This window comes from Triticum urartu, chromosome 1A, assembly GCF_056163025.1.
Source record: "Triticum urartu cultivar PI428250 chromosome 1A, HENAU_Tu73, whole genome shotgun sequence".
Classification (NCBI taxonomy): Eukaryota; Viridiplantae; Streptophyta; class Magnoliopsida; order Poales; family Poaceae; genus Triticum; species Triticum urartu.
Window position 1 is genome coordinate 26,721,765 of NC_141873.1, and position 26,685 is coordinate 26,748,449.

Below are 26,685 nucleotides of genomic sequence, written 5' to 3' on the forward strand. Positions count from 1 at the left end.
GATGATACCGATGATCAAATCTTGGGCAAGTAACATACTGATGACAAAGGGAACACCATATGTTGTTATGCGGTTTGACCGATAAAGATCTTCGTAGAATATGTAGGATCCAATATGAGCATCCAGGTTCTGCTATTGGTTATTTACCGGAGATGTGTCTCGGTCATGTCTACATAGTTCTCGAACCCGTAGGGTCCGCACGCTTAACGTTCGATGATGATTTGTATTATGAGTTATGTGATTTGATGAACTGAAGTTTGTTCGGAGTCCCGGATGTGATCACGGACATGACGAGGAGTCTCAAAATGGTCGAGACATAAAGATTGATATATTGGAAGCTTATGTTTGGACACTGGAATGGTTTCAAAAAGGTTCGGACATTTTCCGGAGTACCGGGGGGTTACCGGAACCCCCCGGGGGGTTAATGGGCCTTCATGGGCCCTAGTGGAAGAGAGGAGGCAGCGTCCAGGTGGAGGCCCCCCCCCCAAGCCCAAACCAAATTGGACTAGGGTTGGGGGGCGGCCCCCCTTTCCTTCTTCTCCTCCTTCTCCTTCCCCCTTCACCCTTCTTCGGAAAGGAAAGGGGGGGCCAAATCCTACTTGGACCACGAGTCCAAGTAGGACTCCTCCCTTGGCGCGCCCCCTCTAGGGCCGGCCTCCTCTCCTCCCCCTTTATATACGTGGGAGGGGGCACTCCAAAGACACACCAAGTCTTCTCTTAGCTGTGTGCGGTGCCCCCTCCACAGTTACACACCTCGGTCATATCGTCATAGTGCTTAGGAGAAGCCCTGCGCCGGTAACTTCATCATCACCGTCGCCACGCCATCGTGCTGACGGAACTCTCCCTTGTCCTCAACTGGATCAAGAGATCGAAGGATGTCATCGAGCTGAACGTGTGATGAACGCGGAGGTGCCGTACATTCGGTGCTTGGATCGGTTGGATCACGAAGACGTTTGACTACATTAACCGTGTTACTAAATGCTTCTGCTTTCGGTCTACGAGGGTACATGGACACACTCTCCCTGCCCGTTGCTATGCATCTCCTAGATAGATCTTGCGTGATTGTAGGAATTTTTTTGAAATACTATGTTCCCCAACAGGGATTGCATTTCGTGCAATAGAGCGACAACCATAAGGCTCCTGCCAGTTGCCGATAACTTTTACAAAACATGATCATCTCATACAATAACGTATATCACATCATGTCTTGACCATATCACATCACAACATGCCCTGCAAAAACAAGTTAGATGTCCTCTACTTTGTTGTTGCAAGTTTTACGTGGCTGCTATGGGCTTCTAGCAAGAACCGTTCTTACCTACGCATCAAAACCACAATGGTGATTTATCAAGTTTGTCGTTTTAACCTTCAACAATGACCGGCCGCAGTCAAATTCGGTTCAACTAAAGTTGGAGAAACAGACACCCGCCAGCCACCTTTATGCAAAACTAATAGCATGTCTGTCGGTGGAACCCGTCTCATGAACATGGTCATGTAAGGTTGGTCCGGGCTGCTTCATCCAACAATACCGCCGAATCAAAATAAGACATTGGTGGTAAGCAGTATGACGATCACCGCCCACAACTCTTTGTGTTATACTCGTGCATATCATCTACGCATAGACCTGACTCGGATGCCACTGTTGGGGAACGTAGCATGCAATTTCAAAAATTTCCTACACTCACGCAAGATCTATCTAGGAGATGCATAGCAAGGACAGGGGGAGAGTGTGTCCACATACCCTCGTAGACCAAAAGCGGAAGCGTTTGACAACGCGGTTGATGTAGTCGAACTTCTTCTCGTTTCGATCGATCAAGCACCGAACGTACGGCACCTCTGAGTTGTGTACACGTTCAGCTCGATGACGCCTCTCGAACTCTTGATCCAGAAAAGTGTCGAGGGAGTGTTTCGTCAGCACGACGGCATGGTGACGGTGATGGTGAAGTTATCTGCGCAGGGCTTCCCCTAAGCACTACGACAATATGACCGGAGGCGTAAACTGTGGAGGTGGATGCCGCACACGGCTAAGAATCAATGTTGTGTGTTCTAGCGGTGCCCCCCCCCACATATATATAGGTGGGATGGGGAGGGGAGCAGCAAGGGGCGCCCCAAGTAGGAGGGATCCTACTTGGGCGTCTCCTCCTAGTCGGCCTCCCCCCCCCCCTTCCATATGCATCGGAGGGGGGAGGAAAGAGAGGGGGAGGGGAAGGAAAGGGGGAGGCCGAGTCCTCCCCTTTCCTTCTCCCTTCCCTCCTTTCCTTCTCCTCCTATTTCGGCCTATATGGGGTTGCCCAGAACCCCTTCCGGTGACCCGATACGTACCTGGTATCCCCAGAACACTTCCAGTGTCCAAATACTATTGTTCTATGTATGAATCTTTACCTCTTGACCATTTCGAGACTCCTCATCATGTCTGTGATCTCACCCGGGACTCCAAACAACATTCAGTCACCAAATCACATAACTCATATAATACAAAATCATCATCGAATGTTAGACCTGCGGACCCTACGGGTTCGAGAACTATGTAGACATGACCGAGACACCTCTTTGGTCAATAACCAATAGCGGAACCTGGATGCTCATATTGGTTCCCACATATTCTATGAATATCTTTATCGGTCGTACCGTAATGACAACATATGTTTTTCCCTTTCTCATCGGTATGTTACTTGCCTGAGATTCGATCGTCGTTATCATCATACCTAGTTCAATCTCGTTACTGGCAAGTCTCTTTACTCGTTTCGTAATACATCATTCTGCAACTAACTCATTATTCACATTGCTTGCAAGGCTTCTTATGATGTGTATTACCGAGAGGGCCCAGAGATACCTCTCCAATACTCGGAGTGACAAATTCTAATCTCGATCTATGCCAACCCAACAAATACCTTCGGAGATACTTGTAGAGCATCTTTATAATCACCCAGTTACGTTGTGATGTTTGATAGCACACAAGGTATTCCTCCGGTATCCGGGAGTTGCATAATCTCATAGTCGAAAGAATATGTATTTGACATGAAGAAAGCAACAGCAATAAAACTGAACGGTCAACATGCTAAGCTAACGGATGGGTCTTGTCCCTCACATCATTCTCCTAATGATGTGATCCCGTTCATCAAATGACAACACATGTCTATGGTTAGGAAACTTAACCGTATTTGATTAACGAGCTAGTGTAGTAGAGGCTTACTAGGGACACTGTGTTTTGTCTATGTATCCACACATGTATCAAGTTTGTTGTTAATACAATTCTAGCATGAATAATAAAAATTTATCATGATATAAGGAAATATGAAATAACAAATTTATTATTGCCTCTAGGGCATATTTCCTTCAACTCAGTGTATAAATGTGTCACACATGGGCACAAGTGCTCGGTCGTTTTCACGGCCATTAATGAGCACCTGAGGGCTTTCACGCCTTCTTCTACCTCGAGTCGTCCCTTCTCATATTTCATGAGCACCCGTTTCCACGTGGGGTAAGTTCACCACGTGGATAAGAGATAAGATAAATTATCTGTGCGTCCGTAACCAAACAACAACATTTTGTATCTGAGAAGAAAATGCTTGTAACCAAACAATTGTGTGTGCATTTCTTCCTAGCCAGGCTTGGGAGAATGCATGCTACCAAACTATGTTTTCTCCCTAGATGACCCCTTGGGACCAATTGCAACCAAAAAGTCAAGCAGCCTATGAAAATCATGCTTTATTAATTTCATGTAACGTGTTAAAAACAAAATGAAACCAAGAAGTTAGGTGAACTATTTGAATAATGTTTTTCCATAATTGACTGCAAATGATTGTGTTCATATTGCGTTTATATTTGCATTGGTGACGATCATTGGCCATGACTTTTTTTGACGACACATAAGCTGTTTGCTTGAGCAGGTGAATTGACTCTCGGTTTTTTCATGTTCCGACCTTTCTTCATTTCAGAATTGTTACCGATGTTCACTTATGAGATATCGGGCTACAGCACCATATTAACTTAAGAAATGAACTATTGGAAGGACCATTATGACAACGTACAATGTAAACTTATACATGCTAACATCAGCTCCATTAGATGCTTGACATAGGCACATCGATGATTGTTAGTGTCGCATGTTGATGATGTGTGCGGTTGTCAAGAACCTACGAGGCCGCCATTACCATACAATAGTGAAGAAACCTTTTTCGAAATTGATTTTTTTTCAAGAATTTAAATTATGCTCCACAAATTCAACAATGATGTTCCCAAAAATATAATTAATTCTACAATCGGAGAATGGCATGGCAAAGCGTCTGTTATCCTCGGTACTAATGATGTTTGGTCCGCACAGCACTCTTCATCTCCACAAATTGTGAGTTGCATGTAGCATGGATGATTCACCTTGAGATCCTAGCCAATGCTTGAGAGTCCCTACTCGAAGCCCATTAGCGTCAAAATGACGACCTTTCGCTGAAGAGAACCGCGAATGGACAGCCCATTTGGAGCTAGTAAATTCAGGTGCACAAAAATAAACTAGACAGAAAGCATTCGCTGAAGAGAACCGCGAATGGCCGGCCCATTTGGAGCTAGTGAATTTTTTTTAGATAAAAGGCATGTGCCTGACTTTATAGATAAAGCCACCAGGCAGAGTCACAACACAGCCAACCGAACCACACATAAGCCGAGCAGATCAAAGTTAAGAAGTGTGAGTACATGGCAACCAGCAAAACAAGGCACGCAGGCCAGCAAAGATTCCAAAAGAACCGGAAACTAAGCCATTCTGCTAGAGTGCCGCAGCAGGGAAGATGTCGTAGATCTCATCTTAGATAGCATGTCGTCGAATGCCTCTAGGTCACCTTCCTTAGTCAATGATCTCCACTACTACAAAAAGACATTGGCTTTAAATAAGCAATTCACAGGGTTAGCCGGGAAAATGTGTTCAATAGTGAACTTGTTTCTAGTAGTCCACAGCGACCAACAGATCGCTGCCCAGCCTACCTATAAAACCCGCTTAGACCGGCCTGCTAAAGTATTAACACAACGCCGCAAATCCTCAGAAGAAGAAGGATTCCAATTAACATGAAGCCAAAGTCTAATGCAACTCCAGAGGAATTTCGCCAAAGAACGATGAAAAAATATATGCTCGGTGTTTTCAAGAGCCCCACAAAGTGCACATCTATCAGAGCCCGGCCCGTTCCCTCTTCCTAATTTGATCGGCCGCAGGAAGCTTTCGCCGGAAAGCTTGCCATAGGAAAATTTTAATCTTAGGAGGAATGCGAGCTGGCCAAATATCCTTGAATTTAGCAGTGCGGGCACCCGATACAAGTTTGGAATAGGCAGATTTAACAGAAAAACGCCCCGAGGCAGAAAGAGGCCAGACCACAGAGTCCTCTTCCTCCGAGAGCAAGGGGAAGCAGGCAGTAAGACGTTGCCAATCATCCAACTCCACAAGAGACAGAGTACGCCGGAAATCAAGGACCCAGTCCTGATCCGAGAGCTCAAAGATAGAGATCTCGGGATCAGCGCAATATGAGAACAAGGTTGGATAGGCCACCGCAAGCGTGGTATCCAGACCCACCAATCTAACCAAAAACGAGTGGACTTACCATTCCGAACTACAAAGTTAACGAGGGAACGAAAAATCGGTCAAACTTTAACGAGTTGATGCCAAAACTGAGAGCCACCAGAGGAGGAGGCGAACATAGGGCTCGAGGAGGGGAAGTACTTAGCCTTGAGAAGATATAGCCAGGTGGGGCGCTCCTCGAGGAACATAATCTTCCACCACCATTTTATCATGAGGCACTTGTTCATGACCAAAGTGTTAATGATGCCTAGGCCCCCCAAGCTCTTAGGTCTGCAAATCAGGTCCCACTTAACCATCCTATATTTGCGCTTGTTATCAGAGGAGTTCCAATAAAAAGCACCCCTATGCTTGTCAAAACCAGCTTGAATCCCTCCGGACAAGAGATAGAAGCCCATTAGAAACATCGGAAGGGAGGAGAGGCACGCATTAGTGAGGGCAACCTTGCCCGCCTGGGAATTATAACGGCCTCTCCACGGAAAAACTCTATTTCCTACTTTAGTCACTGTCGGGGCAAAATCTTTTGCCAGAAGCTTGAGAGGGGAGATTGGAATGCCCGGGTATTTGAGAGGATAAGACCCTAGAGAACAGTTGAGAAGATGCGCCACTCTCTGAGCTTCCGAATCAGGCACCCCAGTCACAACAACTTTGCTCTTTGAAAAATTAATTTTAAGACCCGAAAGCGCTTCGAAGCATAATAGGAGAAATTTCAGGTTCGTGAGGCTGTCTTCATTAAGTTCAACCATAATAATGGTATCGTCCGCGTATTGAAGGTGAGTGATGCCATTGGGGAGAAGGTGAGAACTAACACGCGTAATGTGCCCAGCAATAGCTGCTCGAGAAAGAATATGAGAAAGAGCATCCGCAACGAAATTAAAGAGCAGCGGGGACGCCGGATCCCCTTGTCTAAGGCCCCTACCATTAGCAAAGAAATTACTAATCTGCCCATTCACCGCCACAGCCGTGTGCCCGCCCGAGACGAGCTGCATAAGACGGTGAACCACCGCACCCTCGAAGCCCTTAGCAAGAAGAACTTGGCGAAGGAAAGTCCAACTCACTGAGTCATAGGCCTTTTCAAAGTCAAGCTTAAGAACCATAGCCTTAGTGCCCTTGGTCCGCAGGTCATGGACTATCTCATGCAAGCAAAGCACCCCGTCCAGAATAAATCTCCCCTTTATGAACGCAAGACACAATGAGCGATCGGGGATACCCTAGTTGCCAAGCCCTTAGCCGGAATCTTCGCAAAATTGTTAATTAAAGCAATGGGCCGAAACTGGGAAATCAAGTCAGCACCTTTGACCTTAGGGATGAGAGTGAGAACCGCATAGTTCAGTCTAGAGATGTCAACAGTACCCAGCCAGAAACCTTGAGTAATAGCCTGAATGAGGCCTTTTAGCTGAGGCCAGAATTGCCGAAAGAAAGGAATGGAGAAACCGTCAGGCCCGGAAGCCACATTATAATTGGCCGATCGAATCACTTCGAAAATCTCCTCTTCAGAGGGGGGGTCATCAAACTCTCATTTTCAGCACTCGAAACCTGTTCGAGGGGAGACCAAAAGGACGGCACCAGCCTAAAACCCGTCTCAGGTTTAGCAGATAATAGGGAAGAGAAGAAGTGAACCACGTGACACATGATCACAGACTGATCAGAGACCCTGACGCCCTCGATAAGGAGGCAATCAATCAGGCATCTCCGATGTCTACCGTTGCAATGGCAAAGAAATAGGCCATGGGCGAGTCACCCTTTAAAGTCCAATTAATAGTGCCTCTTTGCTTCCAGTACATTTCCTCCTGACGGTGCATACCTAAAAGAGCCTCTTCAAGACCATAACAGGTCTGCCATTCGGCCGCGGAGAGGCCTAAATTATCCGCACGGGCATCAAGCACCTCAATTTGAGCAGCCAGCCTAGCTTTGTCCCGCCTTGACTCAGCATAATGGTTTTTAGACCAGCCTCTAAGGAATCTTCGGAGGAAATAGGAGCATTGATGCCAGTCGTCCATCGGGCCAAAAGATCGGCGATTAGAAGACAGGAAAACCGAAATCTTTCGCGCAATCAGGTCAGCGAAACCCTCCACTTGGAGCCACGAAGCATCGAACTGAAACCTCGGGAGGGCAACTAAGCGAGCACCATCATCAAGAATCAAGGGGGAGTGATCAGAACCCACTATAGCTAGTGCTCTGAGGTTGACACGGGGAAACAGCGAGTCCCACCTAGGACACAAGAAAACCCGATCAAGGATAGAACGGATGGGAGAGGCTTGGCGATTCGTCCAGGTGAAACGGGCCCCAACCCTAGGCATTTCATGAATAGCCGTGTCCCTAATGAAAGCATTGAAGGCATCAGCCAGAGGCCAAGAGAAATTACAGGAACTCTTGTCCGAAGGATATCGCATCAGATTAAAATCGCTCCCAATCAAGAGTGGCAGCTAACAAGACTCAATGTTGTTACTAAGTTCATCCAAAAAAATATAAGAGAACGAATGATCAGCCGGACCGTAAACCACCATGATTTCAAGTAAAGAGTTAAGGGATCTATGAAAGACCACCGTGCTAGCCCAAAAAATGCCATGATCAAAATTGACAAAATCAAAAACATCTTTTTTGGTGCCAAGAAGAATACCACCCGAGTGGCCATCAGGGGCCACAAAATTCCAGTTGAATCTATCTATCCTAGCAACGGCCGAGAGCTCACTAGGGGAGAAGGAGGGTTTGAGAGTCTCGACAAGGCCAATAAAATCAACATTTTCAGACTGAACCAAATCTTTAAGCTGGTCCCTGCGCCCCCTAGCGCTGAAACCTCTGATGTTCCAGAATAGGGCCTTCATCTGAAGGAAAGGTTTTTAATTCTAAGACTTGACCTGCTCAGAGCCTTGTAGGATTTAGCACGTTTCCCAACCCCATGTTTAGTAGCAGCCAGGGAAGCCTGACTCCTATCATCTCCCACCTCATCCCCACCGGCCACAACCAGTGGGGCACTCGGACCCACCCCAACCTCCTTGGCTTTTGCAATGTCTGCCTGAGCTAATTCATTCGCCCTAATAACTCCAAGTAAAGCAGTGGGAGAGCCCAAACTAGCGTCTAAGCAGATGCCCACATCATCTAAAATACTAAGCAAATGTTCATCAGATTGAGACGGAAGCACTAAATGAACCGAAGAATGCACAACGGGGCAAGAGGAGGAGGGAACTGGGCGCGAACTTGAAGGAGGCAGATCCCGAGCCGCAGCGCGCCGAGCAGCCCGATCAGCCACCCGCTCACCGCAGTTGGAGACGCGGCCACTTTTACGAATCGTGGAAGCGGGCGACCGCACTAGAATAGGGCGAGCACGGCAGGGAGACGCCGCAGCAGAGGACAGACCCGAGGCCGTGCCCAAGTCAGCATCAAGCCTGCGACAGAGCCCAGCCGTAGACTGCCTTGAATCACCAGAAGCTCTGCTCTTAGCGGAGTATTTCTTGACCGACGACTTATTCTTCTTCTTGGAGGCAGAGGGGCCAGCCGGGGGCAGATCTTCGATGCCAAAGAGGGAAGGAGAGGCAGGGCGGGCAGGAAGATTAGAGCACACCATCGAGAATGGAGTGCCCTTGGCCCCAACAGAAGCATCCCCTCCAACCAAGTCCGGCAGCGAGTCATTGGCCCCCCGACCGACCGGAGCATTCTCCTTCAATATATCCTGGTCTTCAGGGGAGAGCCCGTCCCACTCCGACTGGGTTAAGCGCTGATCAGTGCCATGCATAGAATCGCCCGGGCAACCATCCCCATCTTTGCTCTTGTCATCATTGCCAGAGGCCGGGGGCGGGGGAGGAGGTGGGTGCGACACCGGACCCAAAGCACCCTCCACCCGAACCCTGAGCCGAAAGCCACCAGCCGAAGGGAAGACATCAATGGAACCACGAATACACGGGGGGTCAACACACCAAACCCACAGATGGACCGGCCCGAGGATAGCCAAAGAATCTTGATCGACCTCAATAGGCTTGCCGATGAGAACCCCGAAGGCCATCAGAAACGCCGTGGTACGCACTGAAGGAGGCACATCTTCAACTAGAACCCATACATCAGACAGGGAGGAGATAGCCTTGGACCCGTTAGAAGCAGCCTTGACCGAAACAACCAATTGATTCAGAGGTAGCGTGAAGCTAGAACAAGAGGAAATCATGCGGAGACTTGCTTTGGAAGGGAAGGTCGCAGGAACTCGAAATCTGAAAGCTGGCAGATTTGCCAATCCCACCCTCCCTCATCCCACATTTGGAGCTCATCAAGGACCTGGTATGTAATGCGTTTGGACTGGACAAAGATGATGCCGACGTTGGATAGCGCAAGGATAGGAGCTGCAGCAGGGACCTCCCTATTTAATGCGAAAAATGAGCACCCAGGAAGGCCAAGGCCATAGTGAACGAAGGCAGGAGGTTTGGAACGATTCTGACAGTCCACCGTGAGGTGGCCATCTTCCCTACAGATGAGGCAGAAGGGGGGATTTTGGCACCGGGACTGAAAGTGACCAGGACGGTGACACGCGAAGCAGGTGAGAGTGGGGTTGGCGACCTGAGATTGAGGAGTAATGCGACCAGCACCATGAGGGGGAGGAGGGAGGATACCATCACCAGTCGCGCCAGGCCCAGATCCGACGCCCCGCCCAGCGAGAGAGCCAACGGGGCAACGGGCCAGAGCCCCCGACGCACCATGCGGAACGAAATGAGACGGCCCCCCACCAACCACCACCGGAGCCCGCACCGACCCACCACCCAGGGACACAGCACCATGCGGGGGAGGCGGCGGGACCAGCCCTGACGAGCCAGCCCGACTCCCCGCAGCCGCCACCTCCCATGGGTCGGCAGCAGCCGGAGGAGCACCATGCAAGGGCAGCGAGAGATCCGCCGGCCCAAATCCGGAGGCGCGCGGGGATGAACCAGCCGCCGCCGCAGCCGACCCCGCCTCCGGAGCGAGTGACGCCTGGAGCTTAGCGCGCAGCGCAGCTTCATACTCCAGATCAGTCGCCGCCTCGCCAGATCCGTCGCGCCCCCGCTTCTGGCCAGAGACAGCCTCATTGGAGGACCCGCGCGAACGATCCATCGCGACCACTGCCGCGAAAGAACGAGAGAGGGGAGGAGGAGCAGATCGGACGAAGGAGTGAATGGGGAAGCGGCGCCGACGTAGATCAGATGAGGAGGCAGGAAACCCTAGAAATGGGGGAACCGGTCCCTTCCAGATCCATATATACCCGGACCGAGCCAGGCCCGGTTTGACATACGGCACCAAGGGGGGCTGGGCCTGGGCCAACCGCGGCCCAGAGTCCAAGGAAGGGAGGGGGAAAGCAGACACGCAAGCCAAGGCAGGAGCCGACCTACGCCCACCAGGCCCATCGCACGGCACAAGGGCCCACATCTCCAACGCAGGCACCACCACCCGCCCCAGCGCCAGATCTAGAGCCATCCGAATCCAGCGCCCAAAACCTGTTGGCCCGGGGGGAGCGCGGAGGACGGAGCGAGGCGAGGAAGCCAGTGGGGAGGAGGAGCAGGGAGAAGACCGCGGGAAAGAAGGAGAGGGGGAGGTCGCACGAGGCGAGGTCGCCGCCGGAGGGGATGAGGGGGCGGGTGGCTTCGCCACAGGGGAGAGAGGGGGGGAGGAGAGGCCATCTGCCTTACTTTTTCGGAGCTAGTGAATTCAGGTGCACAAAAATAAACTAGACAGAAAGCAGTTGCGAGAGTGAGAACTTGAACTCGTGACCTCCCGCTAGGGGTTACCTCTTCGAAACCAATAGACCACACGAGTTTGTGCTAGGATTGCAGCGCCAGGATTTAAAAACCAATTTGTATCGGCTGATCAGTTAAAGTACTATGTACATGGCAGATCCGTTTCTTTTTTCAAACTTCTCAATATTTCTTTCTTTGGGGAAAATGAAGTTTTTGAATAATGAATGAAAATCATGAAGAAATTTATAAATTCGATGAAACTTTAAAAACGCAAAAATTATTGAAAACGTGAACAAACATTTTGAGACTTCAAATTATGAACAAGTTTTAAATATACATTGAACATTATGTGATATAGGCTGAAAAAATTTTAAATACACACTGAACATTTTGTGATATCCGCTGAACAAATATTTAAGTACACATTGAACATTTTAGTGAGATACACTGAACAATATTTAAATACACATTAAACATTTTAATGATATACGCTGAACAATATTTAAATACACACTAAAAAATTTAGTGATATACGCTGAACAATATTTACACATTATTTTTTTGTGAATATATGTTGAATTCTTTTAAAATACACAATGAACATTTTTCAAAAATATGTTGAGCCTTTTCTTAATATATGGCTAACATACAAAGACCGTTTTTTACACTTGCAATGAACTCTTTAGAATACACGAAAAATGAAACAAAAAGTAAAAAGGAAAAGAAAAGAAACAGAAACAGAAACAGAAAAAAGAAAAAAGAAATGAAAGAAACAGGAAAAAGGAAAAAAAACAGAGCAACGGTGGGCCGGCCCAAAACTGGAGCGATGGTGGCCAGGCTTCAGCGAAGCCACATCATTTTAACGCCTGCGGGCGTCAAATAGGATCTGCCCCAGCGTTCTGGGCGGTTGCTGTACCGCTGCTTACGTGCGCAGTCTCTTAGGCCGGCCCATTAGCATGAGAGCTCGCTTCGCTCGATCGCTCAACAGCAGCATTGCTCGTTCGATCGGTTCTGCTAAAAAAAATCCCTATCTCAGTCCTCCATTCATCGTTTGACCCTGGACAACCGACTGTTTGACCCTGTTGACTCTTGACTTAACAAATTTTGAAAAAAAAACAGTCGATGATAAAAAAGGGTCAGCAATTGAGAAACGAATTATGAATTTGAGAAAACAATATCACGAATACAAAAAAATCAAGAATTGGAAAAAAGATCACAAATACCATTACCATTAACTGACCCGTTGATTGTTGACTTGACCCATTGACCATTGGCTCAACTTTGGAAAAATGTTCACGAACTTGGAATGTTCGCAGATTTCAAAACAAGTTCACGAACATGCAAAAAGTTCATGAATTTCGAAAAAAAATTATCATGTACTCAAAAGAGTTAATAAATTAAAAAAACAAAAAAAAATCAATTTTCTTGATGAAAGTTTGTCCATTTGCAAAAAGTCCACGAATTTGGGAGAAAATTCACTAATTTGAGAAAATTCACGTATTAGACATTTTGATAATTTTCAGTAAGTTTGCAGTACTGAAAAAAATCATGAACTTGATAAATTAATTGGATTGAATTAAAAAATCAAAATTTAGGAAAAAGTTCATGAAATTTGCTAAAGGTTCACGAATTTGAGAGAAAAAAATAAAGAACGAAGTTCAGAAAAAAAAACAATTCATGCATTTGAAAATGAAGAAGTGAAAAGGTAAAGAAAATGAAAAAAATAAAACAAAACGAAAAAGGAAAAATAAACGGAAAATGGAAAAGACCAGGCAAAAACCAACTGAAACCAGATAACCAGGGGCTTCTTTTTTCCTGTAATTTTAAGAAGGAAGTGCAGCAAGGGTGCACCAGGTACCATTTTTCCTGTATTTGGAGCCTGAAGCGCTAGATAAGACTTGGGATTATTATAAAGTCATGACAAATTGGGCCAGGCAGCATTTGGGCCGTCATCTACTCGTTGGGGTCGTCGCTGGCTGGACGAGCGCAGGCCGACAAACGTAGAATAAGAGTCGGCAGTTTTATTTAATTTTCGAGTAGGTAGTAGCTTCGACTCGTTGGAATAATCCCATACCGGTTTTGAAGCTGAGATTAGGCGGTTCAGAGGGCAATAAAACCAGAACCAGGGACACCGATCAAAGCATACCTTTCTCGGCCTCTTGGCTAAGATCAAATGTAGTATCTGTTCTTATCAGTTTAATCTCTGATACATGGATCTACGGATCCATGATATATTAAGTTAACTTTTTTGTGGGGGAGAATCCACCTGTTGGCGGTTCTCACGCGTTGTCCAAGTGCTGCACTACTGCTTGGAACAGGCGCACCCCAACCAAAACAGAATAATAGTTTGGTCCAAATTCGTGTGCAAGGCCTTTGCCTGGATCCAAAAGATCACACACTTCTCCACTACGACAGCATAGATTCGGTATGCAGAAGTTCTGAGCTAGAACAGTAAAAGTAAGCTTCCGATTTCACCTATGCTGAACACCAATTCACAGCTAAGTATGATCCAGAGTTACAGTAAGTTTTACACGATCCGTGCTTTCACACAAAACCGCAAATGATACACGCCGAGCACGCCTCTTCCATCATTGATAGCTGATGAGCAACAAAAGGACAGCGTGAGTAGTCACGCCACGGGCCATCACAGAAAGTTATGCATGGAAATTCAATAGAATTGTTGGGGAGTGAATGCATTCATTCCTCTGCCATTGCATCTCTTCCACGTGTAAGCACACCAATCGATTCCCATTCCAGGGCACAGACGACATCCTGTGTAGAAACACAAGGAGAAAATTAAAGCAAGTACAAGAAAGAAGGAAAAATCTTGCTGTTTTCAACCTGGAGCAGACAAACTTACAGAAGGGTTCTGAGGATCGATATCAAAGGAGTTGATAGCACAGGGCTCGGCAAGCAATTCAAGAGGCCTCTCATCTAGTGACAAAATTGTCATATCATAAGCAATTGGAATAAGTCAACAATAGACACATTAATTCAATGCTTTCTGGGTAAAGTCTCACCTTGTTCGACGATTGCAAGGATTCCATCCTCTGAGCACAGCATCACAGGTAATATTCTTGTTGAGACAGACGAGATAATATCAGAAGACTGTGTGTAGTTGTCAAAAAGAACCTCCCAGACCTCACTCTCGCACACGGGTTGTGCCGTTTCGTCAAGGCCTACACCAGAGAGTGGTATTGGCTGCTGTGCCCAGCGTAGGTCCCAAGCAAATATTGTTCCTGAGGAGCCTCCCACCTACAAAAAATCAGAGAATCAGAAGTGATTTATATTTGTAGTAATGGCTCATCTAAACACTCCCATTAATTCGTTTCTAACTATCTGGCCAGTTACACGTACTCTAGACTTAACATTGTGATCCAAGTTGTGCAGCTCAATCACCTTGCCACTCGACAGTCAGCAGTTAATCCGTACCACTTCCTAGGCCCAGTCTCCCACAGTTACTACTAGGCTTACTTGCCACGTATACAAACCACAGATGCTGAATGTGCAACATAGGGGCTGGACACTGCTGGGCTAACCAACAATTCCACTACGTATATTTTGTAAGTCAGGTAGTCAAAACAACTCTGAATATATTTCACAATGAAAAATTAGAGCATCCTTAGTTGAGGTAAGTAACACTTGCAGCTCATTGTTGTTTATCACATGCAAAAAGAGTTCTGTTCAAAGCTCGCTCTTCTTTGGTAAATGTAGGAAGTGAAACTTTAAGAGCAAAGTGCAGCTAGTGCCTTTACAGTATAAGCTTAACAAAAGAGCAGCATCCAGCCCCTAAGTTGCACAATACTATTAAGCCCTTTGGTAATTCCATTTCAATCTTTTGAGTTACGCACAATATAAGCTTAACATGGAAACAATGTGCATAGCTTCTGAGGATTACGATGAAATCGGCAAAAGCATCCAACCCAAGGATATTGCAAAGATATTGGTCACCTTTACCTCTGAAAAGGCTTCAATTGTTATATACAAACCAAAACATATAGTACTTGATATACTCTGAAAGAGTAAAAGGGGTGCTATTCATAACAACTGCTGCCTCTGTACTATTTTTGACTAATATTTATTTATGGAAGACTGATTTACCTATGTATATTGATGATTTATTGACATAGGATTGCTCAGCCTCAATAAACTAAATCAGGGCCTGTTTCGAATACTGGAATTTTGCAAGTTTTGGGGATAGACGTAAATGTTCACTTAGTGTTGGATGTTCTATCCTACTGAATTTCATGTTACAAATTGGTCATATTGCTGGCTAGCCATGATGGCATTCCCTCAAAAATATTTGGTCATATTGCTGTACATTGACACTAAGTTGTTTGACTTTCAGCTATATACATGAGTTCTTACGATGGGTAGTCCCACTACCATATCCCTGTGTGTATATATACCATATAACGGGCCATAAGGGGGCAGGTGTACACAAGACTAAGAGGGCCATACCTAGCACCACCGACCTAGGCAGCCTATGCTCTGGGTGTAAAACAACGATTCTTGCAGGTACTCATATCCGGTCCAGACACCTAGGCATATACGACGAGGATATCCTCATGTACAAGAATGGAGGTTATGTTTTATGGTCAACACGAGGCTAACAAATTTCATAGGAAATTGTAAAAATGATGATTTATTTAACTACCACGCGTAAACTGAAGTGAACATTCATTTGCCATTTGCCAGTTCATGTAAAGAGAGATATTGACCATACCACACAGACATGCTTTCTTGATGGATGTATATCAATGGAGTGCACCATGCCGGTGGCGACACCACGACCCCTAAAAAATCACAGTTCATCAAGTCAGCATAAATAGCACTACATGGTGCAGTCGGGATGATGAAAACTCAATGAAATGAAGTTTAACAGCGCAAAGACAATGATCATTTCTGAGTTCTTAAATTTTATCACAGGTTAGCAGATATGATCTTGAACAGCTGATGTCGAGAAGGAACAGTTCAAAGAGGAATGTGCGTATCAATTGTGGACTAGATATCGACAGTAGACTATTGGTTCAGCCACCAGTTGAAATTTGTAAGAACTACAATCAGTGCCATATTAGAACACGTGAAAGAACCTTGACCGTACAACTATATATTTGCTGGGAGGCTACAGCTGAAGCCACACGACTTGCGCGAGTAAACTTGGACCTAAAAGCCATAAATTGTCTGAATATCCTCGGACGTCCAAACTTTCCACATCTCATTTAATAGAACCAGAACCAGCTAGCACACACATTTGAGAATATCTTAGTGGTACAATATGCTTCAAACATAGGCAGACATGACTGCAGCTTATGAAGTTTGGCACCTGCAAGCTTATGTGTAGCTACTGATCGACGAATAAAATGAAAAAAAGAATGAGCAATAGCCTCCAAGCATTTACATAATATTTTGAATCAAACTGCTACCAAACATAATCATCTTGACATGAGACCATAACACGAACACATAGGTATCTGGTTGAAATGAAGTATCCGTGTATCAATGCATTGCCACTGAGATAAAATTTCCCAACCAACCATACCCAGACAATAACAGAACTAGTGAAGTATAGATCCCTGAACTTCAGAATAATCGGTGGAAACTGAGCGCTTTCGAGCGATCAACCAAGCAGCAGAAAGTGCAAGAGCCGGCACTCACCAGACGCCCTTGCACTGCGCCACCACGGCGTCCCCTTTCCTGCGGTCCCACCACTGCACGCCGCAGCCGGCGCCGCCGGTGGCGAACTCCGCCGACGAGGCCCATCTCGCCGCCCCGTACCCTGACATGCCCTTCCCATCCCACACCCTCCTGGCCACCACCCTGCCGTCGCCGCCGTCCGACACCACGTGCACCCTCCCGTCCTCCCCCGCCGTCACCCACCCCTCGCCGCCGCAGTCGAGCCCGCGCACGGGCCCCACATGGAACCCCGCGCCGCCGGGGACGGACACCGCCGAGTCGGTGTCGAAGGAGGAGGGGAGGAGGTGGAGGGAGCCGGAGGAGGTGGCGGCGGCGAGGACGGAAGGGGAGCAGCGGAGGGCCGTGGGCCGGGAGGGGAGCGGGAGGGAGGCGAGCGGGGAGGCGGGGTCGTGGAGCGGTAGGAGGCTGAGGCGCGAGGAGGCGGGCACGGAGGGGTCGTGGACGGCCGCCGCGAGGTGGCGGCCGGAGGAGGCGGAGGACGGGAGCCAGCGGACGATGTCGATCGAGAAGGGGAGCGGGTGGCGGCGGAAGGAGGGAGAGTCCGCCATTGTTGGCTGTTGTTTGGAGGGTTTGGGGCGGTGGTGCTGGCTTGGAGTCGCGCTCCCAACGGCGGCGGAGCTAGGTTTCACGGGCGGCGGCGCGAGCTGTCGTTCGTCTATGGGGAATTCTCTTCGTGGGCTGCACTGCACGGCCTTTAGACGTCCCTGGGCTGCAGCTGCCGAAGTGAATAGTGAAAATGGTCTATCCTAAAAAAACAGTAATGAAAATGGTCCCTATCTCTCTTTTGCATCTCCGTCTTTGTATATCCATATTATTTTAGTTCAATAAATATTTTATAAATATAAAATAAATATTATATAGTACTCCATCTGTAAAAAAAATATAAGACCTTTTAGATCCCTATATATTTTTACAGGGAGAGTATATTTTTATTATTACTTTCATATTATTACTTAAAATATTCGTGTTTCAATCTCATTGACATATATTGCATTCAATTCCCACAACAACGTATGGAGTATCCTCTAGTTTGTCTACAGAAACAAGGATATGTAAAATGTAATCGACATATATAGTGTGCAAGAGTTTCCCACACTAATGTTTTGTATATTTAGAATTTAGCTAGATGACGCTAAGACCCCCTTGATCTTCTCTACATAATGAGCTCTTTCGTGCAGCTCATCGTGTATGCATTGTGGATTACTAAAATGAAAAGTACATTCATGTATTTTTCATGTGTGTGGGCATCATGCATGTCATCCATGCATGTACATGAATTGCATACTGGAAGCATGACTGAAGGGTCTATAAATTGAGGTTGTGTTCAGCAACCTATGCATCAATCAAGAGGATATATATGAGGATATGCGGTCATCTAGAAAAAAATGGGTTGTGTAGGTATTTTTGTAAGCCCTACATGTGAGCTGGGATATTAGAGAATAACTGAGATGTTATTACATGGAGCTTGATTGTGGGGTTGTTCATGTGAGAGATGCTTTCCCCCAATGTGCTTTGCTTGTAAACCCTAGCTAGCACACCCCTGCTATTCTTGTGATTCTATGAATGAGAAGAGACTGCCAATGAATATCAGTGGAGGATGATTAGAAAGATAGACTACAAATTGTAGAAGAATTGGTTTTTGACATCCTCAAGAAATGCACTGACTCGTAGAAAAGTTAGCTTGCTAAAAAAATATTGGATGGAAAAGAATAGAATGTCATTTTTCCATTCTTGAAAACTCGCATGTGCATTGCTTCGCGTCTTCCTAGCTCTTAATTTTTGCGAGGAAAAAGAGAATTCATTCATCAAGCGGCGGCCAAGTCTGCATTATATAGGTTAGGTACCTCGTCCGGTCCAGACTGAAGCCACACTGCAGTGCACTTCTGTATTCTACCATAGTTTGCTAAAAAAGTGGCTAACAACGTTTTGCTCCGGCCTAACATGCTTGAATATGAACTCCCTATTATCCTGATGAAGTGACGATTTAATCTCATGGACCATCATCATATATACTGATCTGTTGTCTCCCTGATCAGTGGTCATCTGAATAAGCTCTGGGCAATCTGACTGGATAACGATTGGCAAAGCTGACCACTAGATGGCTAAGGAGATGCCTTCCACACAAGTTGCTAATTCAGATTGCAACGGCGTTGCACAGTGTTGTAACTCACAGCGGGAGGAGTATATAATTGCAGCACCACTACTAGGGAAAACCCTAGTAGTAGCGCTTGAAATATGCATAGCAGTAGCGCTAGGTCCAGAGCTACTGCTACCGCACTACAGCTAAGTTGTAGCAGTAGCGCTACTGGTAAGTATTGTTAGCAGTAGCGCTGCCTGGACTAGCGCTACTGATAACTATCTGTAGCGCTTGTCCATATGAAGCGCTGCTGCTAAGCCAGCGCTATTGCTAGGTGATTTCCAGCGCTACTGCTAATGTTCCTGCTTTCGCTGATCCGCACCCCTCTACATATTTGTGTTGTATTTATACAGGCTCTATACAATAGTTTCATCGGATCATACTAAACATACACTATTCTCATCATATCATAGACATACAATAGTCTCATCATACCATCATCATCATCATCATCATTCAACACAAATATCATCACATCTCGAAAATAGCGATACACAAGTGTGATCTGAAGGAAATATGCCCTAGAGGCAATAATAAAGTTGTTATTTATATTTTCTTATATCATGATAAATGTTTATTAATCATGCTAGAATTGTATTAACCGGAAACTTAGTACATGTGTGAATACACAGACAAATAGAGTGTCCCTAGTATGCCTATACTTGACTAGCTCGTTAATCAAAGATGGTTAAGTTTCCTAGCCATAGACATGTGGGATCACATCATTAGAGAATGATGTGATGGACAAAGACCCATCTGTTAGCTTAACACTATGATCGTTTAGTTTATTGCTATTTCTTTCTTCATGACTTATACATGTTTCTATGACTATGAGATTATGCAACTCTGGAATACCGGGGGAACACTTAGTGTGCTATCAAACGTCACAACATAACTGGGTGATTATAAAGATGCTCTATAGGTTTCTCCGATGGTGATTGTTGAGTTGGCATAGATCGAGATTAGGATTTCTCACTCTAATTGTCGGAGAGGTATCTCTGGGCCCTCTCGGTAATGCACATCACTATATGCCTTGCAAGCAATGTGACTAATGAGTTAGTTGCAGGATGATGCATTACGGAACGAGTAAAGAGACTTGCTGGTAATGAGATTGAACTAGGTATGATGATACCGACGATTGAATCTCGGGCAAGTAACATACCGATGACAAAGGGAACAACATATATTGTTGTGCGGCTTGGCCGATAAAGATCTTCGTAGAATATGTAGGAGCCAATATGAGCATCCAGGTTCCGCTATTGGTTATTGACCGCAGATGTGTCTCGATCATGTCCACATAGTTCTAGAACCCGTAGGGTCCGCACACGTAACGTTCGACGATGATTTGTATTATGAGTTATGTGATTTGATGACCAAAGTTTGTTCGGAGTCCCGGATGAGATCACGGACATGACGGGGAGTCTCGCAATGGTCGAGACGTAAAGATCGATATATTGGAAGGCTATATTCGGACATCGAAAAGGTTCTGAGTGGTTCGGGTATTTTTCGGAGTATCGGAGAGTTATGGGAATTCGTCGGGGGAAGTATTGGGCCTTAGTGGAAAGGAGAGAAGGGCCACAAGGGGAGGCCGCGCGCCCCCCATGGGCTGGTCCGAATTGGACTAGGGAGGGGGTGGCACCCCCCTCTTTCCTTCTCCCTCTCCTCTCCTTCCTTCTTCTCCTACTTGCACTAGGAAAGGGGGAAACCTACTCCTACTAGGAGTAGGAATCCCCCCTTTGGGCGTGCCCCTTGTGGCCGGCCTTCCTCCTCCTCCCCTCCTTTATATACGGGGGAAGGGGGCACCCCATAGACACACAAGTTGATCTTTAGCCGTGTGCGGTGCCCCCCTCCACAGTTTTCCACCTCGGTCATAATGTCCTAGTGCTTAGGAGAAACCTTGCGTCGGTAACTTCATCATCACCGTCACCACGCCGTCGTGCTGACGAAACTCTCCCTCGGCCTCAGTTGGATCTAGAGTTCGATGAACGTCACCGAGCTGAACATGTGCAGATCGCGGAGGTGTCGTGCGTTCGGTACTTGATCGGTTGGATCACGAAGACGTTCGACTACATCAACCGCGTTACTAAACGCTTCCGCTTTCGGTCTACGAGGGTACGTGGACACACTCTCCCATCTCGTTGCTATGCTTCTCCTATATAGATCTTGCGTGTTCGTAGGAATTTTTTTTGAAATACTATGTTCCCCAACAGTGGCGTCTGAGCCAGGTCAATGCGTAGATGTTATATGCACGAGTAGAACACAAAGAGTTGTGGGCGATAATAGTCATACTGCTTACCAGCAGGTCATACTTTGATTTAGCGGTATTGTTGGATGAAGCGGCCCAGACCGACATTACATGACCGCGTTCATGAGACTGGTTCTACCGTCGTGCTTCGCACACAGGTGGCTAGTGGGTGTCTATTTCTTCAACTTTACTTGAATCGAGTTTGACTACTCCTGGTCCTTGTTGAAGGTTAAAACAGCACACTTGACGAAAAATCGTTGTGGTTTTGATGCGTAGGTAAGAACGGTTCTTGCTAGAAGCCCGTAGTAGCCACGTAAAACTTGTAACAACAAAGTAAAGGGCGTCTAACTTGTTTTTGCAGGGTATGTTATGATCTGATATGGTGAAGACGTGATGAGATATAAATTATTGAAGAAAGAGGTAATAATAAAGTTGTTATTTATATTTTCTTATATCATGATAATTGTTTATTATTCATGCTAGAATTGTATTAACCGGAAACTTAGTACATGTGTAAATACATAGACAAACAGAGTGTCACTAGTATATCTCTACTTGACTAGCTCATTAATCAAAAATGGTTAAGTTTCCTACTTATAGACATGAGTTGTCATTTGATGAACGGGATCATATCATTAGAAAATGATGTGATTGACTTGACCCATCCGTTAGCTTAGCACTATGATCGTTTAGTTTATTGCTATTGCTACGGCGCCCGCACTTGAAGCACTCGATATCCAGTGCCTCCTCCACTGTGATGGGCTTCTCCGCCGTACCCTTGGACACACAGGGCAGCGCCACCGCTAGTGGATCTGCAGGCGCACGCGGCTTCTTGGCCATTGGGTCTCCATGGCCCCCACCACAGTTGGGGTGAGCCTCATGCTTCCTCTCAAGCTCGTGCCGCCGCTGTTGAACCTTCTTCTTCTTCTTGCGCTCCTGTTGTTGGATTATCTCGTATATAAACATGGTATAAATACATACAAGAGATATACCTACCACGTGACACATGCGGTAAGCAATTTAAACAATTAAAAAAAGATATACCTGGAAATAAACCCAAAGAATCTTAACGATAAATGGTCTGATCGCATGGTACAATAAGACTCTGCAGAAAAGGCGCAATACGTTGGGGACGATAATAGATCGAACTCTAGGGACCCAGGAGCGAGCCCAAACATCTGGTGGACGACGGCTCCGGCAAGGACCGCGGCGACAAGCACGGCCGGTAGAGCAGCATCACCACCGACGGCCACCGCCAACTCTGGCCGATAGCCAGCCGCCAGTGAGTGCCCTCTCGTTTGGATCGTCTAGTAGTGTCTAATCTTTTCTTTCGATCTCCAGGTTTGAGAACTGGTGTACTTAACTGTTCGATATGATCATATACAGTGAGTAAAAAAGAAAGCACAAGAATACCAGTACCGCCGGCGTCGACGACCACCACTGCCGTGGATTCTGCTTCCCTCCACTTCAAGCTAAACTACGAGCAAGTCAAGCACCTTGCCATCGGCGAGGTCGTCTCCGTCGGCCAACACCTGTGGAGGATCGACTGTTACCCGCGGGGACCCGTGTTCTACTCCAAAAATGACATAGGAAATTACGTTTCCATCTTCCTTAAGCACATGGGTGATTCCAGTACGCTCCAACTTCGTCGCCTTCATAAAGGATAGAGATGACAATCCATCAGAAATACGAGTAAAGACTTACCTTCACAAGTTCACATTCATGGGCGACCCCGCCAACCTTGACGACTGGGGGTGGCGTCGGTTTGTGGAAAGAACGGTCCTCGAGGAAAACTATGTTATTGAAGGACACATCACGTTCGTATGCACCATCATGGTCACGCGTTATACTACCCCTCATGTCACCGTGCCGCCATACGACATCAAGAACCATCTCGGGTGCTTACTGGATCAGGCATATGGGACGGACGTGTCATTTACTGTCGACAGCGAGAAATTCCCCGTGAACCGAGTGATTCTTACAGCCCGCTCACCCGTCTTCAAGGCAGAGCTTTTTGGGTTCATGGCTGAAGCTACAATGGGATCCATCACGCTGCACGATATCACACCTTCAACATTCAAACGTATTCTTCGGTTCAAATACACGGATGAGTTTCCTACAACAGAGGATAACCTTTCCAACGAGGTAGTGTTTGATTTACTCGCCGCTGCAGACCGGTACGCACTAGACCGGCTAAAGCTTATGTGTGTCCAAAAGTTACGGGATAATGTGTCAATGGATACAGTTACGGATATTCAAGCTTGCGCTGACATGTACAATTGCCTCGAGTTGAAGAACAAGTGCATTGACTTTATTGCAAAAGAGGAAAAAGCAAAGAAGTCTCTTGTTTCAAAAACGGTGCGAAGAAGCCCACGACTTCATCAGGCTAAGCACAGATTTCATAGATTATTTTTGATGAGTTTAGACTTTAATTAGGACAGTAGTGCTGGAACATAATATACTGAACTATTTCACATTTGTGTTTTCTTTTGTCTTTTACATTGGTGCATTGGCACCCAGGATTCTATTTGCAGTTTGGCAAGAACTATGGTTTTCTTGCGTTTGACAAGTGTTTTACGTAATACAAGTATCGTTGTGATTCTTTGAAAATGTGTACAGATGGGGATTAATTTATTGTTTTTGTGTTTGCTAAATTCCTATAGTAGATATGATTTCTAGTTTGTTAGAAGACTTCTACCAAGTAAGACTATGTTGCATTCTGGAGAGAGAAAATGCTACCAATAAATAGTTGGACGCGTCTAACCCGCGGCTAGCTGCCCATTAGTCCTCCGTGATGGCCGGCCGAAAAAGATAAGTTTTTGTCTCCGTGACTCATATTAGAAAAAGTAAACAGGTGTGGATATATGTGAAGAGAATAAATAATTGCAAATCATACATGTGAATGAATGTGAACGCATTTAATTCATGTTTTCAGTTTTTTTAAAAAACCATAACTTTTAAACCGTGCATCGAAATTAAGATTCATTTTCACTGTTGAAACACTCGCGACGTGCTCTTCAAAAGTAGATCCCACATAGGGATGTTTCGACGAACTAGTCTTCTTGCCAACTAAACATCAATGTCTGTCTAACTAGACTACATACCGCGCCAACTTAGCATATGTGTGTGCCAATAGTCGCGACAACTAAACATCAATGTGTGTGCAACTAAACTACATTGCCGCGCCAACTGAGTATGTGTGTGCCAATAGTCCTGTCAACTAAATATCAATTTATGTGCAACTAGACTACATTGTCGTGCCAATTGCTCATACGTGTGTGCAACTAGTGCCCTGCCTACTAAACATCAATGTGTGTGCAACTAGACTATATTACAAGCCAACTAAGCATATGTGTGTGCAACTAGACTATATTACAAGCCAACTAAGGATATGTGTGTGCAACTAGTCTTCATGCCAGCTAAACATCAATGTGTGTGCAATTGGACTACGTTACAAGCCAACTAAATATCAATGTGTGTGGAACTAGACTACATTACAAACTATGACAATTCATATGCGACTATGCGGACCAGATTGTGCAAGTACATGTGCCAACTAGGACTACTATGTGTGTAACTACAACTATTGTGGATGTAGCTCCAAAAAACTGGGTTTAAAAAAAATTGCACCATGTAGTACTAAAGTTGCACAAAACAGTACTAAAGTTGCACAATATAGCGCCAAAGTTGGCATAAAAAAATTTCGTCGAAACATACCCATGCGGGATTTAGTTTCAAAGATCTCGTCGCAAAGAATTCAACAGTAAAGACGGATCTGAATTCCGACGCACGTTTTGATAGATATGGCTTTTTAAAAATTTAGAAAATCAAAATAATTGTACGTGAAGCTGTTTTTTTCAAATCGAACTATTAAATACTGATAATGACATGCACTAGCAGACAAAAAACAACTCATGCATGGCTAGAAAGCGCGGCTCAGACGCCCACCAAATTGCATATCAGTTTGTATTAAGAAAATTTCTGGAGAAAGCCCTAAAAGTTACATAATCCAGTAGAAAACAAAGATTACTAATAGATGGAAAATACAAAGGCATTTAAAGTAATTTGTGACTAATTGTTCTTCCGAGATTTTTTACCGCAACTTCGTGATATGTACTACTCCAACGAGAATAATATCCTTTCATCTCCAAAGAAACTGGAACATCCTCATGCACTGCTATCAATATCTCTCGCGCAGGATACATGCATACATCCAAACAGAACGACTTAAAATATTTGCATCACTTCCTTGAACCTAATCTAGGAAGCAAACAAAACAAGCCTTCACAATTACATGGGTCTTAATCCGTGTGGCATCGCCTCTTCTCCTGCCATTTGCATGTAGCCCATGCACTGCTATTCGCATGCTGTCAATGCATTATGATTTCTGTCATACATACAGAACTCGGAAAGTGATGTGCAGAGTATGCACTCCATGCACAAACAAAGCCTTTTCATTCTAGCATGTTGCCTTGTTCGATGCACCTCTGCCTTCAGATATTGTAAAAACACTAGCACATATGCCCGTGCGTTGCAACGAGATAATAAAATTATATACCTCTAGCTCAATATAAGAATGAATTAAGACCCTCACATATCCGTATTCTCTAGTTCAACATGGCACCCTTTAATTAGGGCCAAACTAGTATATTCTTTTTTATTGACACATGCCTATAATTTGTTTCAATTATAATTAACCAGCATATTCTTTTTTATTGGCACATGGAAGCTACCACTGTCAATAACTTATGGTGTCCCTTATTCTGAACAAGCCGACTTAACTCGATGCGCCGGATGCAGAGCATGCCCAATATGGGAGTGATCGACCTCACGACCTCAAAGACCCGACCACATGTTGCTAGCCACTCAAACAAACGTGTTCTGCTAACCAATGGTCAGCATAAATATAAAAGAATATAATGCAACACGAGATTCGACACTTTTTTAAAAAAAATTCAAAAACCGATAACTATGAAATCCAAATATACATGGCAACATGAACAATTTTCCAAATTACACGCATTTTTAAAATGACGAACAAAAAAATTGAATGGAACATTTGTTGAAATCCACAAACATTTCTTAAAACATGAACGTTTTATAAAAATACGTTTTTTTAAGTTGTGAACAATTTTTGGAAACGGGAAAATATTTTGAACATATAGAAGAAATTTAGAAATGTGTCTTTTAATGCAAATATTATTTTCAATTTTTGAACATATCACTAAAACAATAATTCTAATTTGTAACATTTTTTAAATCTTGAATTATTTTTTGAAAAACCCAAAAAAATTCAAAAAATGGGAATAATATTTTATAGTCTGAAAAAAATCGGAATGAGAAAAAATTATAATTTCAAACA

General features: G+C 45.3%; 1 protein-coding gene, 1 non-coding gene and 1 pseudogene across 2 annotated transcripts; 2 read left to right on the forward strand and 1 right to left on the reverse strand.

The window, feature by feature from the left end:
* The first annotated feature begins 13,386 nt into the window (after positions 1-13,386).
* LOC125533420 (U2 spliceosomal RNA) lies at positions 13,387-13,573 on the forward strand. Its single transcript, XR_007294296.1, has one exon. It is a non-coding gene; the product is annotated as a U2 spliceosomal RNA (small nuclear RNA).
* A 115-nt stretch (positions 13,574-13,688) lies between these two features.
* LOC125543845 (Transducin/WD40 repeat-like superfamily protein) lies at positions 13,689-17,626 on the reverse strand. The gene is made up of 5 exons (XM_048707327.2): positions 16,903-17,626; positions 15,971-16,040; positions 14,265-14,499; positions 14,105-14,178; positions 13,689-14,016 (listed from the first exon to the last, which is right to left on the reverse strand). The coding sequence occupies exons 1-5, from the start codon at positions 17,487-17,489 to the stop codon at positions 13,942-13,944; spliced, it is 1,041 nt and encodes a 346-aa protein (XP_048563284.1). The 5' UTR covers positions 17,490-17,626; the 3' UTR covers positions 13,689-13,941.
* A 4,546-nt stretch (positions 17,627-22,172) lies between these two features.
* Positions 22,173-23,713, forward strand: LOC125532593 (BTB/POZ and MATH domain-containing protein 2-like; annotated as a pseudogene).
* Positions 23,714-26,685: the final 2,972 nt, after the last annotated feature.

What these genes read in the sequence shown, in the direction of transcription:
- LOC125543845 (XM_048707327.2), bottom strand. Translation starts at nt 17,489, where the DNA reads ATGGCGGACTCTCCCTCCTTCCGCCGCCACCCGCTCCCCTTCTCGATC. An exon ending in GCGCAGTGCAAGGGCGTCTG is followed by an intron (nt 16,041 to 16,902) that starts GTGAGTGCCGGC and finishes GTGATTTTTTAG; the next exon opens with GGGTCGTGGTGTCGCCACCG. An exon ending in CCTTGCAATCGTCGAACAAG is followed by an intron (nt 14,179 to 14,264) that starts GTGAGACTTTAC and finishes TTTTGTCACTAG; the next exon opens with ATGAGAGGCCTCTTGAATTG.